The sequence below is a fragment of the Alligator mississippiensis genome, chromosome 10 (assembly GCF_030867095.1).
Source record: "Alligator mississippiensis isolate rAllMis1 chromosome 10, rAllMis1, whole genome shotgun sequence".
Taxonomy (NCBI): domain Eukaryota; kingdom Metazoa; phylum Chordata; order Crocodylia; family Alligatoridae; genus Alligator; species Alligator mississippiensis.
Genome location: NC_081833.1, coordinates 48823079 through 48839328, shown reverse-complemented (window position 1 = coordinate 48839328; position 16250 = coordinate 48823079). Strand labels below are relative to the sequence as shown.

The window sequence follows — 16250 nt, the reverse complement described above, 5'->3', positions numbered from 1 at the left end:
GGGTAGCAGAACACAGAACGGAGAGACTTTTTCCTGTGTTCTAAATGGCCTTCTATCTAGGAAGAAAGGAGGAACAGGTAGAAGCCAACTTTCTTGGATTCAGTGGTTCTAGAATGAAGTGGGGGCAAAAATAGTCTAGTGATGGGCAGTGGAAGCAGAGAAGGAAAAGAGGAAAACATGATAGAGCACAGTGAAGTAGTAGGGCTGTGCAAAGCTTCGGTAGCTGATTTGATTCATAGGAGATTTGGCCCAATTCAGCAGCTGAATCTCCGAATCGAATTGGGAGACCTATTCAAAGGTCCAAATCGAATCGGAAGCCTCCAGATTTATTCTAAATCGTGCAGGATGTGGAGACTCAGTAGAACTCCATATACGTGATGTTGGAAAGGCTGGTTGAGCAACAGAAGGCCATCCATGAGAAGGCCTTGGTCATGGAGATCGGGATCAGTGGCCCCCTTAACAAAACGGGGTGGAATACCATCTCCCAGATCTTAGTGGTCCTCGAACCGTTCCTCGAGGCCACCGAGAGCGTCAGCACTGGCAGTGCCCTCTTTAACCAGGTGATCTCTGTAGAGAAGGAGCTTGACAATGAAATGCAGAAGTTCCAGGGGATTGATGTTCCTCGCTGGGGCAAGCCACTTTCACCAGAGATGCAGGCACTGCTGAAGTGCTGAAGGAGGGCATAAAAACACAGCTGGATCCATTCCAGTCCAGTACGGTCCATGTGCTGGTGGACATGTGCAACCCGAGGGTGAAGGAGAGTGTCTGCAGCAGCAAAACCCTAGGTCACTATATGGAGGTGCTGGTGAACAGTCAGGGAGGGAGAAGGGCAGAGGTGGACATGGAAGAGGGGGATCCACTTTCCCATGGCAGCACTCCAACCATGAGCCAATCTCCTCCACCATATCTCCTCCTGCCAATGTGGGCCAAGGGCATGGGTTCAATGGTGAGATCCAGAGGCACCAGACCCCACCGTCAGGCAGGTAGCACTGAGGCCTTGGTTGCTACCTATGTTGCTGAGGACATGGAGCTGCTGCACTGCGATCCCTTGGCCTTTTGGGCAACCCACAGCCATGTGTGCAGGATCTGGCCACAGTTGCCTGGTGACCCCTGTCCTCTCCACTGGCCAGCGGTCCAAGCAAGAGGGTGTTCACCATTGCTGGGGATGTTGTAACACCCCACCGCACCTCCATGGATCCTGGTTTGGTGGAGTAGCTGGTGTTCCTGAAGGTAAACCTCCTGCTGCTGGGGTCCCCAAGCTCCACCTGCAGATGGAGTGAGTGCCACCCTCCTCACTCCACACCTATTTGCTTTTTTAATTTGCTTTCAGAACCTTGGGGTGCATGTTCACAGAAACCCCTGCACTTATCTCCTTGAAACTTAGCAGGCTTCATGCCCTCAGAAGGGACTACCATCCCTGCTGTTGTCATCCAAATCTGCAAAAAAAAATGACAAGGTTATAGGTATTTTAGTGATTCCCCATTATAGTCTATGGCTGAATCTTTGAATCAGTGCTGAATCTGAATCTGAATTGGCCAAATCGAATTGGAACAGTTATTTGAATCCCTATCCTTCCAAATCGGCCAAATTTGAAACAAATACTTGCTGCTTCGCACAGGCCTATGAAGCAGATGAAAGAATGAGATAGACTGGAAAGATAATACATATGTAAATGTGTTATAAGAAGAGAGGAAGAGAAGTTTGAAGCACTGCAGTTGGAAGATCTATAAACGCTAATGCATTATTTTCCTGAGATTGAAATAGAACACAGGATTTGTGGCTCCTAACCTTCTGCTGCTGTCAGCAAATATTCACAAAACTCACTAGTGAAATTATACCTCATCCTCTTCTAGCAGCGGGCCCACAGAGTACAGCAACCTGTTTTTCTACTAGAACAAGTGGTATAGAGGTCTTGGCACAGGTAGAAGTCCCAGCTTTTTGGATGACCCATGCTGGAGTCTGTAAAATTCAATGTTTCTTTGTTTATCTTCAGAAATATTTTCTGGAATACATGTGGAAAATACCATGTGAGCATGTTATTAAAGCTTGCATGATAATGCACATCTCTAATGTGATTTCCATGAACTATTATGTGCTAGACTTTGCAAATGTAACTTTCTTGTAACTTAGTGTTTATGTAGTCAATCAAATCTAAATATTTGCAGTTGCTTTTTTTGAAATTGAGAAAATCAGTCTAAAAAAATCCTTTTTTTATATTTATTCCCTTTATAGACTCTTTCCTGCTTTTTAGTGATCAGTGTGCTGACTCTTCCTTTTTGTGTTCTTTTCATATTTTTTTTGAGTTTTTTCCTTTCCAAAATGTTGGCACTTTTTTGCAGTCTTCTTCCTTTTCCACTTACGTTTCTCCTTGCTTTTCCAGTTTCACCCCTGTTTCATATTTTCAGATTTTTGCAGGGTCATCAGAAAAGCTACATTTGCACACACTAGCTGGCAGGGAAACTGACTAGGATCCCAGTCAGATTTTGCTTTCATTACCTCCAGGTATCAAGTCCTGCTGCAGCTCTAATGGGGGCCCTATGTATGTAACCAAGAATAGGTTGTATAGGAAATGATTTAAGTCAGTGCTCTCCAAGTAGAGGTGTTAACTTACTGCTCCTGGGCTCTCATCCAGCCACGGCTTTTCCCTCATCACTCTGACTGACTGTAGCAGTAGCCAGGGTCTATGGGCTCATTCTGCCTCCTCCAGCTTCTTCCTGACTGGTTCAGAGAAGTGTGGTATGGTACAGCCCATGAAGCTGAAGGAGGCCACAGCTAGGGAACTGAGGATGAGGATGCAGTCCAGGAGGCCTGTGATCCATGCTGCTGCAGCCTGCACAACCTGTGACCTCTGCTGGTGTTACTCATGGACAGCCCTGATTTTAAGTATTTACAGTTATCTTTTATATCTGACTACCTATATAGACCCACTGCTTGAACATACTTACAGTACCATACATGTTTCAGTCTTCCTGTTAGTTTTGTTAGCATTTATTACAAACTTCCTGGGTAGCAACAGAAATATATTCATCCATAACCAATCTCAGGCTCCCTGTCCTGTTGCCTTCCCCCTGGGGCCTCCACAGCCCAACGAGCAGGACCCAGGCCAGAGTGGAGCAGGGAAGTTCAGTACTGCTGCCAAGAGCCCCATGCCACTTCACTGCAGAGGCCCTGGGGGAGGGCAGCAGAGCAGGCAGCCCCAAGCCGACAGGGGCAGCTTGTCGTTCCCCCACCTACCAGGCTCTGCTCTGGCCGTGCCACCTATGGGGGAGGAGGAGCTGTGCTCCATGCTTTGCTCTACCACAGCAGCTGCTACCTCCCACAGGTGGCAGTTGGGGCTCTGGTGCTGCTGCAGACGTGGGTCCTTGGCCCTGCAGCCCTGGTAGGACTGAGTAGTGGGGAGGCTATGAATGGGGAGTCAGAGGTACCAGCAGGGCCAGGGGCCTCTGGGTGGAAAATGATAAAAAAAACCCAAATCGAGTGCCAAAATATGTAGGTACAGTAAAACCTGCCTTAAACGGCACCTTACAAGCCGGCATGTTCTATTAACCAACATACTGACTTGTAAGGTAAAAGTGGAACTGGAAGTGCCCACCGTGCACTTCCAGTTTCGCAGAGCCCCCACGGCCCAGAGCAAAGCAGCCTGCGCTGCCAAGCCCCCATGGCCTGGTGCATAGCAGCCTGTGCGGGGCCCACCTCCCTGTCCCTCGGGGGCCTGTGGGAGGGGTGGCGATACAGCTGGAGGGGCAGCGATCTGACGGAAGGGGTGGCAATGCCCTGGACGCGGCAGGAGAAGCAGCGGCCTAAACAGGCAAAGACACCTGTTCGGGCCTCTCAATTAACCAGCATATTTTGTTATCCAGCACCCCGCCATTCCCCATGGGTGCTGGATAATAAAGCTTTTGCTGTATATAGACTATTTTATTATAGTGATTGAGGCGCTGGTAGGCTTCCCAATTGCTTTAAAATTGTAAATATATCAAGAAAGCATTGTATTCAACCAATACCTATATATATGGTGGTGTTTCATTTTAATTGTGGATTTGGGGTTTTTTAATCGGAGAATTGATGATTTTTTTTAATTTTTTTTTTTTAAACAAAAACTAGGATCCCTGATCATGACTTTATTTGCATATCCAGTGCTTGAAACCAGTGTAACTATTGGGACAAGGGGGTGTGTGTGTGTGTGTGTGTGTGTGTGTGTGTGTGTGTGTGTGTAAGGGGGGGGCAGAAACAGTTGCTTTTAATGGCAGTTTTACAAAAGCTTCCAAAATGATTTGGAATATTAAAATTAAACCCGGTAGAAATTAATTTGTAAGTGAAAATGTAGATAAGACTATCAAATTAAGGAATAAAAACAATTCATGTTATCTCCCCAAGTTGACATAGATTAAACTCTTCTTCATGTATGATAATATTGATCTAACCAATTAAAGGAAAGTTCTACTTTGAAAATGTGAAAACTGAATATTCATTTAATATATCTTATTTTTTTATTATGTAAAATTTCCCAAGAGAGAGATTCCATACTTTTGTTTGATTAAAGTATCTAGTTAGGAATATGTATTTATTACAGGATAGTCCTTCTTTTATGTCCATATCTTCCTATCATTTGAGAGAAGTTTTTTATTTTTGTTTAGAAGATTGATGTCTCTCACTTTGAAGAATGTGTGTGAGAGAGGATCTTTTATTTATAAAGATTTTATGTACCTACTGATTTTATTGTGTCAGAACATATAATCCTTATATCACAGTTTGACATGAAAATTATGAAAAGATTCCAAAGAGAGATTTATAGTTTTGGAAGAGAAAGTAGCAAAAAACAACACATGTCCTGTATTCAGTTTGAACCTTAAAAAGATTAGAATGTGTTTTATTTATTAAGATAATGCTATATTTGTTACCATCATGATTTTTCAGTTTTTTTGAGACCTCAGCATATGCTACTTTAATACACAAGCATATTGCAGCTTCACACTGATCTTTCTATTAAGATAAAAAGTAATTATAATCATCCAAAGAAGTATGGAGATGTCTTAAAATAGTATTATGGGATAAGAATAAATTATGTAACTCATATTAAATAAAGCCACAACTGACCTATGATAGAGTAACATTATAGTCCATCTTGACCTGCAAACAAAATTAGAAACTAATACATTGTTATTAGATACTATTAATGCAAGTGTTGACTTGCTAAGATTTCAAGGATGCTGTCAGCTAAGTATCCTAATACCATTCTTCCCCCTTTTGATTAAAAAAAAAATAGCCAAATTAATTGAAACTACCATTAAATTATATATTAAAGATTATACAGCCAAAGCTCTGTTATCTAGCATCCATGGGGAATAGGGGATGCCAGTTAATCAAATATGCCGATTAATCAAATATGTTGCATCCGCTGCACCAGGGCTTTCACTCTCTGGTGTCAGTGTGCGGTGGGGACAGGGAGGAGGGCCTCGTGCAAGCTGCTTTGCCCCGGGCCATGGTCCACAAGGAAGAAGAGGAACTCAGCTTGTGGCGGTGAACCTGGAAGTGGGACTTCCGTTTTCGCTTTTGCCATGCCTCTCGGAATGAAGATTTGTATTGACAGATGCCAGTCAGTGGAGCAATCCGGATGGTGAAGTTCCGGATAACATGGCTTTTGCTGTATTATATTACGTAAAGCACAGTAAAAAAAAAAACGTATATAAATATTATATTCAGTTAAATGTAAGAACAGTGTATTGATTGAACTGAAAAATATAAAATTTAGTATGAGTGTTTAGTATTTAGATAGAAAAGAACCTGAATGGTCTTGTAATCTTTATTATGACATGGACCTGTGAAAGGTTAAGATGGCTTATAATTAGGGACCTACTTAATTCATGGATTTTGCGAAAACCACAAAATCCAGGATTGTCTGAAAAATCAGCAAAGAAAAAACTTAATAAAAAATAAAGTGCTGGTTCTCCAGTGGGAGCCAGTGGTTCCTGCAGCTGAGAGGAGAAGGTGATGACTGACAGATGGCACACAGGGCAGCCTCCTCCTCCCCCCACCAAGGCCTCTCTGCCAATCAGCGCCAATGGCTGGGACCACACAAAGGGCAGCCAGCAGTCAAGATGGTAGCTGCCCCTCTCCCCTCTTCCCTTCCAGGCTTCTCCACCAATCAGCACCGAAGGACATGGCCACTGCAAAATGCTCATGAAATCAGCTCTGCATGCCAGAAAAAAACCTTTTGTTTTACTTCAATTTTGGTAGATCCCTACTTACAATGGTACTTATCATAGGTCAGATGTGGCTTTATTCAATGTGATACATACTATATAATTTATATGTATCCCATAGAATACAAATTGCTATTTTAAGACCTTTCCATACTTGTTTGGTAATTATATTTACTTTTTATCTTAATAGAAAGATCAGTTTGAAGCTGCAATGTGTTTGCATATTAAAGCAGCATATGCTGAGATCCCATGCAAGAATGTAGGTGCTAAAGTTGGACTAAAGACAACAGTGAAGTATCTAAGTTGTGACTATCAAAACTAGTGCTTAGCTACTACTTAACCTTGGAGGTGCCTTGAAAATACCTAGAAATACCTCGGTCTTGATAGATCAAGAGCTCAGTGCCTATTTTGTCTAAGCTCTAAACAAACTATGCATTCCTTTGCCTTTCTGTTACAGTCAGGAGCAGAATTTGAATCCAGTGCAGTTAAGGATTGACATGACACTTCATTCAGTGAAGGACAGAAAGGCTTTAATAACTATACCACAAATGAGCTTTAGAACAAAATGAAAGAAAAGACTCCTTCCCGCTGTTCAATAAATGAGCTGTCACAAAATTCCATTATATATTATCCACAAGTTTCTCTCACTGATATAGGCAGGAAGTGGTTTCAGTCTTTATAGCCTTCACCAGGCAGGGATTTGTTTCTGACAGTGATCAGTTTGGATGCAGTTTTCAATGTTGCAGTGATTTTTCTTTCTCTCTCCTGAAGCTCATTTTGCCAGCAACTCTGTTTCTTATAGTTTTCAGTTGTGTAGCTTCAAAGCATTTCTCCTTGATCACTGGACAGTTAAAGTCTGAACAAAGCAGGTAGGAAGGGATCATCATATTACAATTGCTAGCTGCTTGGATCCTGTTTTGGGTCATCCAGTTGTGAAACTTGTTTTGCAAGCTTTTGATCAGTCCAGAGGTTACATTTCAATCAAATGGGATGGATCTTGATCAGGAGTGGGCAAAATATGGCCCGCGGTCTGGATCCGGCCTGTGAGGCCATTCTATCTGGACTGCAGAACCCCTAAAAAATTTAGAAAATTAATATTTCTATGCCCTTGGTTCCTATAAAAAATGACAGGAACCAAAGGCAGTAGGACCCAGGGAAAGCCTGGTAGGCTCCCACAACCGCAGGGCCCTCCCCCCGAGCCAGAAGCCCGAGCAGGGGCTTCTAGCCTGGGAGCACATGGCTGCCCCAGTGGCACTGGAACCACAGGTAAGGGGGGAAAGTTGGGGGGAAGGGCAGGGGAGGACCCCGGGCAGGGAAGGAGCCCAGGGAAAAGCTGAGCATGGGTGGGGGAAAAGCGGCCCATGCCCACCCCATACCCAGTGCCCCACACTGCAACCGCTTGCAGCCGGCCTGGGGCTGCCTGTGCCTGCTCCAGGTGGCCCCGCGTGGGCTGTGAGCGGCTGCAGCAGGGAGTGCCGGCCATGGGGCAGGCAAGGGGCTGCCATTCCCCACGCTCAGCACCAGCTTCTTCCCTGCCAGCGAGCAGGGGGTCAGGGCTGGGGGGCATTGAGAGTGAGAAGGTGCGGAAGCACAGGGCCTGCACTGGTGCCTCAGGGCCAGTGCCGGCAGGGACCAGTGCAGGGTGGCAGGGGCACAGGGTCCCAGCCGGCAGGGGCTCTATGGAGCCAGGCCAGCCCCCCCTCCCTCCCTGCTGGTGCAGCCCAGCCTGGCTCCACAGACCCCTGCCAGCCTGTGCCTCACTTTGGGCCCCATCAGTGCTGGCCCTGGGACATTGGTCCCAAGATGGTGACCAGGGGGCAGGACAACTGTCAAAGGGCAGTGCTGCCCACGTGGCCCTGGACAGCCTGCCAAAACTAGGTAAACGTCCTTCCACCCAAAATAATTGCCTGCCCCTGGTCTTGATTGACTGAATGGGACACGTTGGGCTTCTGATCACAAGATGTTGGTTTGGGTAGTTGTTTTAACAGTGGGGCAGAACCCAAGATATTCTGAACCAGTGATGGTCTATGGAGACATTACAAAACTCCAAACAGACATTCAGTGAGAAATATGTCTTAAGGGAGGATGTGTCAACAATTACGTAGGGAGATGCAGTTATTTATGAATGGTTTAGCATAATGAAACATTGGGTGCATTGTAACTAGCACAGGAGATTAAATCAGTTGGGATTGCTTCATTTTGCATGGTCCCAGTCACGATCTTGCATTCTTATGCAAGATGCACTGTTGTTGTATATTGGTCATTTAAATTTCATGTCTAGATCCAGCCAAGCTTTCACGGTCAGCTTTGCCTATGTCCTAAGTAAGTGCTTCTAACTATTATTCAGAGAGGGGGCAGTAACATCATCAGCTTTTTTTTTTCTTCCTCTTCTTCCAGCTGTTTTTTAAAAGGAAGTAGTAACTTTGTTCTGTTTGGAAAGAATGACCCCAGGAAAGGATTCTGGCCTCTGACCCACAGGTCAAAGGAGGCATCACTTAGGTGATACTAAGCCTTAAGCATGAGAGGGGTTCTAGCTGCTTGTTTCTATACTTGTTATCTTTTGACAACTTCTGCTTAGCATGATTTTTTTTTGTGGGTACCATCCAGACTCGGCTACCTCTGCCCGTATGTTGTATAGGGTGCCAAATACAGGAGTGTGGATTCCATGGTGGGGCCCAGGTTTTAAGTGTTGCAAAATTCAGCACCTCGGCATTCAAGTCTTTTTGTGAATCTAGGCCTATAAATATCATGGAAAGGAGTATTTAATTGAAATATGGAAGCTGATTTATAATGATGGATCAGTAAGCTTTTAGTCCACAAAGGAACTTTGGTATTACAGCCTTAAACGTGAAGTCAAGGAATCATCACTCTAATTGCACTTGGCAGAAAGTGGATGGAGTGAGTCTCAATGAGTGCAGTGTGTAGTCATACAATGATTAATTAAAAAAAAAGATTAATTTACTCAGTTCAGTACTAGATAGTTATTCTTCTTGTACAATTAAATTCCTAATTTAATTTCTTATCTCTACTTGCCTCTCAATTGTATGGAATTCTGAAAGTCTTCATAACTCAAGCATTCTACAGTCTAACACTTAAGATAAATATATTGATGTATGATAACATGTCTTTAGCTGAATTAATAGTAATGACAGCTCAGTACAGCAAAATGAAAATATTTCTGTTCATCTGGATTTTTTTTTAATGTAAAGGAATTGACAAGCTGATATCCAAAAGAAAAAAGTTATTGAAAATAGTGGGGTTTCCTTTATCTTTAATAAGAAGATTAAGATATTATGAAGGTTTTTAAACCTCAGGCATTATAAAGAGCACATCTTATGCTAGCCGCAATAATTTCATTATATTTCCACATTTATAGGAGAATCCAAGTGAAGAGGATGCAGCAATTGTAGACAAAATTTTATCTTCAAGGATAGTAAAGAAAGAAGTAAGTAATTGTTAATTTGTTTGATGGTATTATTTTATTCCAAAATGGTGTTATTTTTATTCCAAAATGCACTTTAAAAGTCTGAAAGCCTAAACAAATCCTCAATATGCTTTCTTAGGTATCAGCTGGAGTGACTGTGGAAGCAGAAGAATTCTTTGTGAAATACAAGAATTAGTAAGTATTAGAATTGTTTGATTGTGCAAACTGAATATTTAAAAGGCAAACGGAAGTCTCCTGATTTGGGGAGGGGTGGGTGTGTGTGTGTGTAAATAACTATAAAATATTGTATAGTTTTACATTGGTCATAAGTATTTTTTTTTTAAACTGCTTAAGGTCAGATGTCATTTTCATATAGAGTTGTTTTCTTCATGGGTAGCCCCATTCGCTCCCCTAGCGCTACCCGGGATAACAAGGAATAACGGCCACAAGTTGTTGGACAGCAGGTTTAGATTAGACTTCCATAAGAACTACTTCACAGTTAGGGCGGCTAGGATCTGGAACCAACTTCCAATGGAAGTGGTGCTGGCTCCTACCCTGGGGGTCTTTAAGAAGCGGCTTAATGCCTACCTGGATGGGGTCATTTGAGCCCAGTTTTCTTCCTACCCAGGCAAGGGGTCGGACCTGAAGATCTGCAAGGTCCCTTCTGACCGTACTTCTATGATTCTATGATTATTTTTAAAATCCAAATTTCTTAAGATTTATAACATTTATAGCACTAATGCCCACAATATATAACCAGTGTAAAGTAGTTGTAATGTTGTATTTTTAAAAAACACATTTTTATCAGCTTGTGTTTGTATATTAGTCAAATTTAGCAGGAGGTAGCTGCCTAAGGTTAAATTTAATTTCCTTGGCTTATATCAAGTGAATGTAGAATACGTTAATATTATCACAGAACCTAGGGCAGTTTGCCATGGAATGTAGTTCCACTCTAATGCATAGTACAGTGGGTTTTGTCTGATGGAAACCAAACCATAATGTGTCAAAAGTTTATCTAGTAAGATAGATTTTGAATCATAAAAGAATATAGACCCACATGGGATCATATAATCCAGCCAGTCCCCTCCTAGTTGAATCATCCTTTCCTGTGTAAAACCATCCCAGCAAGTGTTTGTCTAACTCTCACATAAAAATCACCAGTGATGGAGATTCCACAGCCTCTCTAAGTAACTTGTCCCAAGAATTAACCACAGTTATTGCTAGAAGGTTCTTCATATCCAACCTAAATTTCCCTTGTTGCAATTAAAGGCTACTTCTTCTGGTCCTATCCTCTGCGAACACAGGGAGCAGCCATTCACTGTCCTTTTTCTAACAGCCCATTTTGCATTTGATTGTAGTCTTAAGTCTTCCCTTCTCCAGAATTCTCTTCTCCAAAAAAAAAAGTTTCCTATAGCCTTTTCATATAAATTACATTTTCTAGAACTCTTAATCATTTTTTTGTTGCTCTTTCCTGGACCACTTACAATTTCTCTATGTCTTTTTGGATGTACTGCAACCTAGCCAGTTATTTCCCATATTGTATTTGTTCATTTGATTGTTCCATCCTAAGTGCAGTACTTTATATTTGTCCTTATTCAGTTTCATACAGTTTTATAGTACGTCTTGAATTTGTCAAAGTAATTTTGAATGCTAGTCCTCTCTTTCAGTGTGCCTGCTGACCCACCCAGCTTGGTGTCATTTACTAAGTGCGCGCTCGATTTCATCCCCCAGGTTACGATGGGATATAAACAGGACCCAGGACAGACCCCTGAGGAGCTCCACTTAAGGCCTTCTCCCAGCTAGACACCAAGCCATCAATGTATTATTTTGGGGGCAATCAAATGATTCAATTAGTTATGCACCCACCTTATCATAGTTTCATCTAAACTATTCCCTTAGGTTTATGACAATATCATGAAAAACAGAATTAGAATCCTTAATATAGTCAAGCTGTATCATAGCCACTGCTTTCCCCTATCCTCAAAGCCTGTCACCTTGTCAGAGAAATAAATCACAGTTATAAACATGACTTGTCCGTGTTAGCTGTTCCTTATCACCTTGTTATCTTGTAAGTACTTAGAAATAGATTTCTTACTGATGTGCTTCCAGTATCTTTTTAAGTGTTTTGGATAGACTGACCAGTTTGTAATTCCCTGGGCCTTTCTTGGTCCAGTTTTGTTAAGATGGGAACTAATTTGCCCTTTTCCAGTCTTCTGGGATCTTGCCTGACCTCCATGAGTTCTTAAGGATAATAGCCAATGCTTCTGCAATTACTTAATCAGAATGAATCTCATCTGACCCTGCTGACTGAAAAACATTAACCTGGTCTAGGTAATATGCAACTTGTTCTTTCCTTATTCTAGACTGATGTTTCTCTTTTTCTTTCCTTGCTGCAAGCTGTGCCGGTCATCTGATAGTTGTTTTTTGGGTTGTTTTGTCTTTGCTTTCTGTCTTCTTTTACTTTGGTCATCGCCAAAAAAAAAAAAAGACATTAAACACTTCAGCCTTTTCTGCATCATCTATTAATAAATTCCTCTCCCCATCCAGTACAGGGCCTAAACTTTCTTGGACTTCCTTTTACTTCCAGTACAATTCCGGAATGGTTTTTATTACTTTTTATGTCTTTCCTAGTTACATTGCAATTTGGGCCTTAGCCTTCCTGACTTTTTTTTTTTTTTCCTACATGCCTGCACTGTACTTTTATACTCAGCCTTAGCACCACAGCAAAATTTCCATTTTTTGTGTAATTTCTTTTTAAGTAAAGTAATTGACAAGTTCACAGTTTAGCCAGACAGGTCTCTTACTTCAGTGGTTTTCAACCTCTTTTCATTTACAGACCCCTAAAAAATTTCGAATGGAGGCATGGACCCTTTTGACTTGTAAGTGTGGGTATTCACATACTTTTGATTGATCATAGTTGTTTTTAATGGATCCTTTGGACATAGTCTTTGGACCCCTAGGAGTCTGTAAACCACAGATTGAAAACCACTGTCTTCGTGCATTTTTTTTTCTTTCCTTTGCATAAGGATAGCATGCATTTGTGCCCATAATATTGTCTCTTAAAGATGTGGTTAGTTATCTTAGACTTTTTTCCTTTAGATTCATCTCCCATAGGATCCTGTGTACCTGAATTTAATAAAATCTGCTTTTCTGAAGTCTAGTGCTTTTATTTGCTGCTTTCCCTTCATTTCCTCAGAATCACAGGCTCTTACCATTTCTCTTCCACTGTCGCCAAACTTTCCTTCCACTTTCAGATTCTCAGCCAGTTCCTATTAATAAGCAGCCAATCAAGATGACCTTTCCTCTGATTCCATTGGTCCAAAGTAAAAATCTAGTAAGGGATGATAAGGAAAGAGCCATTTTTGGTATTTTCTCATTTACGCTTCCTCTCCCCACAAAGCCATTAAAATTGCAAAGACAAAAACATGCTTGTGAGTAATTTCATTGCATTCTTGTTCAGGAGTTTAAACAATTGCAGGATTAAGGCTCGAGTGTTTTAGGGCTTTTTTGTTTTGGGGTTTTTTTTGTATTTTTTGTTTTTTATTTAAAAAGACAAAAAAAACAACCACCTAGGTCTTGTTTCCTGGATGGATGTAGATTTTTCTCTTTTCTCATATTCTTAGAGTCAGCTATACTGTGTAGAAATTGTTCTATACATCTAGCATTTAATTGGATGCTTGAAAAACAGTAATTAAAAATACAAAAGTATACTCAGATAATGTTAGTTTTCATTTCACACAAGAACAGTATAACCAAAACTTTATTCAGAAAGAAGTTCTTTAAAAATCTGTTTCTGCATAGATTAAATAGTTTACCTCAGGGTAATAACAAAGGTCCTGGTCTTGCATGATGGTATGTATAGGTGGAACCCTTCATCTGTTTAAAACCGCTGTGGTTACACCCACTTAGAGAGATTTGCCTGCCTGAAACATTGTAGAATCAAAACCAGTGTTGTTCCTTGCATGCTGGAGGGAGAAAAGATAATATTTAAGAAATCCAACATTCTGGTATGATACAGAGATAATGGTTGAATAAAGATGGAACATATTTTGTGCATAAAAACTTTAAAAGATGTATTTCTGTTCTGTTTGGATTAATCTGTTTATGTAATATTGCATATTGTTGAAATGGTGATAAAAACATTTAAAAATGATGCTTTTCTTAAAATATTGACATGTTCTTATATAATTTTAGCTCTTACCTCCACTGTGAATGGGCCACAGAACAACAGCTTTTGAAGGATAAAAGAATCCAGCAAAAAATCAAACGGTTCAAGCTGAGGCAAGCACAAAGAGCTCACTTTTTTGCAGATGTGAGTAAGAAATGGACATGTAAACTAGGTTTTTTTGCTTGCCAAAACTTTATTTTGAAATTGAATGGTTGAATTTAGTGCTAATAAGTTTGTGCCTTTAGAATCACCTGTAGTTTTTCCTAAAATTTCTTAAGATAATTTGATTAATTATCTCAGATATTATAATTTTTAAGTTCTTTCCTATTTTAAAAACAGGATTCATTGGGTAGCTTCAGTTGTGATCTTTGGAAACATATTATTGATGACAGATAGACTAAATAGGGGTAGGTACTATACTGCAACAGCTAGGTCACTGCACTTCATTCTTAAGTGATAGCAGCTTTCTAGTCTAGAGTTACACCTCTCTGTTTCTAAAAGAATGTGATAGTTTTGTGGTATACATGCAACCACTAGTTTCATTCTATATTTCTATCTAAATCAGACTTTGTGGGTAGAGGGAAAGGTAACGTATTAAATCGCAACAGTCGTCTAGTTCTCCTTGGCACTCCCATGTTACTCGTTATATTACTCTATTACTCTTGAATTGCAGATGGAGGAAGAACCTTTTAATCCTGATTATGTTGAAGTAGACCGGGTATTAGAAGTCTCCTTTTGTGAAGATAAGGATACTGGGGAGGTAAGTAAATACTAAATAAATTCAAAATGTATATAACCTGAAGTAAACCAGAAGATATACTCTCAAACAGTCTTTTGTGACTTGAACATTTATCATTATTTTAGTGAACTTGAGAAGAAAAACATTATGTGAGCCTTATCAGTAATTTTACTGAAGTCTTTAAGCTTGTGACTTTTTCTTCAGTTCAGTTCTCTGAGGCCATGGGGAGTCAGCCTGTGGCCCAACTACAGGGTATGTCTATGCTGTGTCTGCAGCATATCACAAAAGAGATGCTCCTGATTGGGCTCTGCTAATGCATGCCAAACTCACAATTGTACTTCTGAAGCTGCTCTAGGGACATCCCTAGAGACCAAGGTCTTGATGGCAACCAGTCAGAGGTCACTCCTTCACCAGTATATTTTTGGATTTGGTATATGGGAGTGGATAGTTAGGGCATGCTCAGGAGCAGTCCTGTTGGAACACATTGGGAATGCTTTGTGGTCATACACAGCTTGATCCCAAATCTTCTCACTTTAAGCTATGGCCAAGTGAAACCTTGTTGTAATCTACTGTTTCTCTTTGTCAACAAGGGCCTGCATGACAAGGGAGAAGTAGTCAGACATCACTACACTCAGTGCTTATAATTTGAAATTTTAGTCTCTGAAATTATTTGACGTTTTTCCAAAAAATGTTTTAAGTTAGTAATTTTGATATAAAATGACAAAGGGAAATGTACATTGACAAAAATGATTAGAGGCATGATTTATGAGGATGGGTTGAAAGGAGTAGTATTAGTCTGTAGAAGAAAAGACTGAGTTGGGATTTATTTGATAACTTCTTTCAAACATCTGAAGGGTGATTATAAAGAGGAAGGAGAAAGACTATTCTCTGTGGCTGTAGGGAACAGGTCTGGGAGGAATGACCTCAACTGCAATAGAGGAAACTTAGGTTGAGGATTAGAAAGAACTATCTGTGGTCAAGCATTGGAACTACTGAAAGGAGTTGTGGAATCTCCATCCCTGGAAATTCGACTGACCCATTGCTAGGATGGTTTAGTCAGGGATCATCCTGCCTTGAGCAGGGGGCCTAACTAGATGATTCGGTGAGATCTCTTCCAGCCCTACTTACTCATGATTACTTGAGGTAATGCAAAGTCCTTTCATTTTTAAAAATCAGGATTAATCGGATCTCATTTAAACGTTCTACCTAGATATTGGGTTATATTAGCAATCTGTGCACTAAATAAAAAGTTGATTTACTTTTTTTCTGCAGCCTGTTGTTTACTATTTAGTAAAGTGGTGTTCATTACCATATGAAGATAGCACATGGGAGCTGAAAGAAGATGTCGATCAAGCAAAAATAGAAGAGTTTGAACAATTGCAAGCTTCCAGGCCTGACTCAAGGCGATTGGTAAAAATGCACCTACTTTGTTTGTAGTCAGTATGTATGGTGAATATGATTTGTTTCTTTCAACTTTGAACTTTTGTGTTAGAAAACATTTTTCCCATTTTTGCCAGTGACAGATAGGTCTGGTTCTGCCTCCAAAGTTGCAGATAGGCTGATGACCCAGTAACGGGTTTTGAGCCTTATTAGCCAGAGAAACGGACATTTTCCAATAAGCAGGAAAAAAATGTTCCTAATTTTATTTCCTGCATACCTAGATGGATAATTATTAATAAAATGATGAAATTTATTTATCAAAAATGAAAAAAATTG

The 16250-nt window shown here is 40.8% G+C and overlaps 1 protein-coding gene across 10 annotated transcripts in view; it reads left to right on the top strand.

The window, feature by feature from the left end:
• CHD9 (chromodomain helicase DNA binding protein 9) overlaps positions 1–16250 on the top strand; it is a 216340-nt gene that overhangs the window by 119013 nt on the left and 81077 nt on the right. For all 10 annotated transcript variants that reach the window (XM_014603352.2, XM_014603349.2, XM_019497467.2 and 7 more), the window contains 5 exons: positions 9580–9648; positions 9767–9822; positions 13822–13939; positions 14469–14555; positions 15807–15944. In XM_014603352.2, the coding sequence (XP_014458838.1) occupies positions 9580–9648; positions 9767–9822; positions 13822–13939; positions 14469–14555; positions 15807–15944 (468 nt within the window). The remainder of the gene's footprint in view (positions 1–9579; positions 9649–9766; positions 9823–13821; positions 13940–14468; positions 14556–15806; positions 15945–16250) is intronic.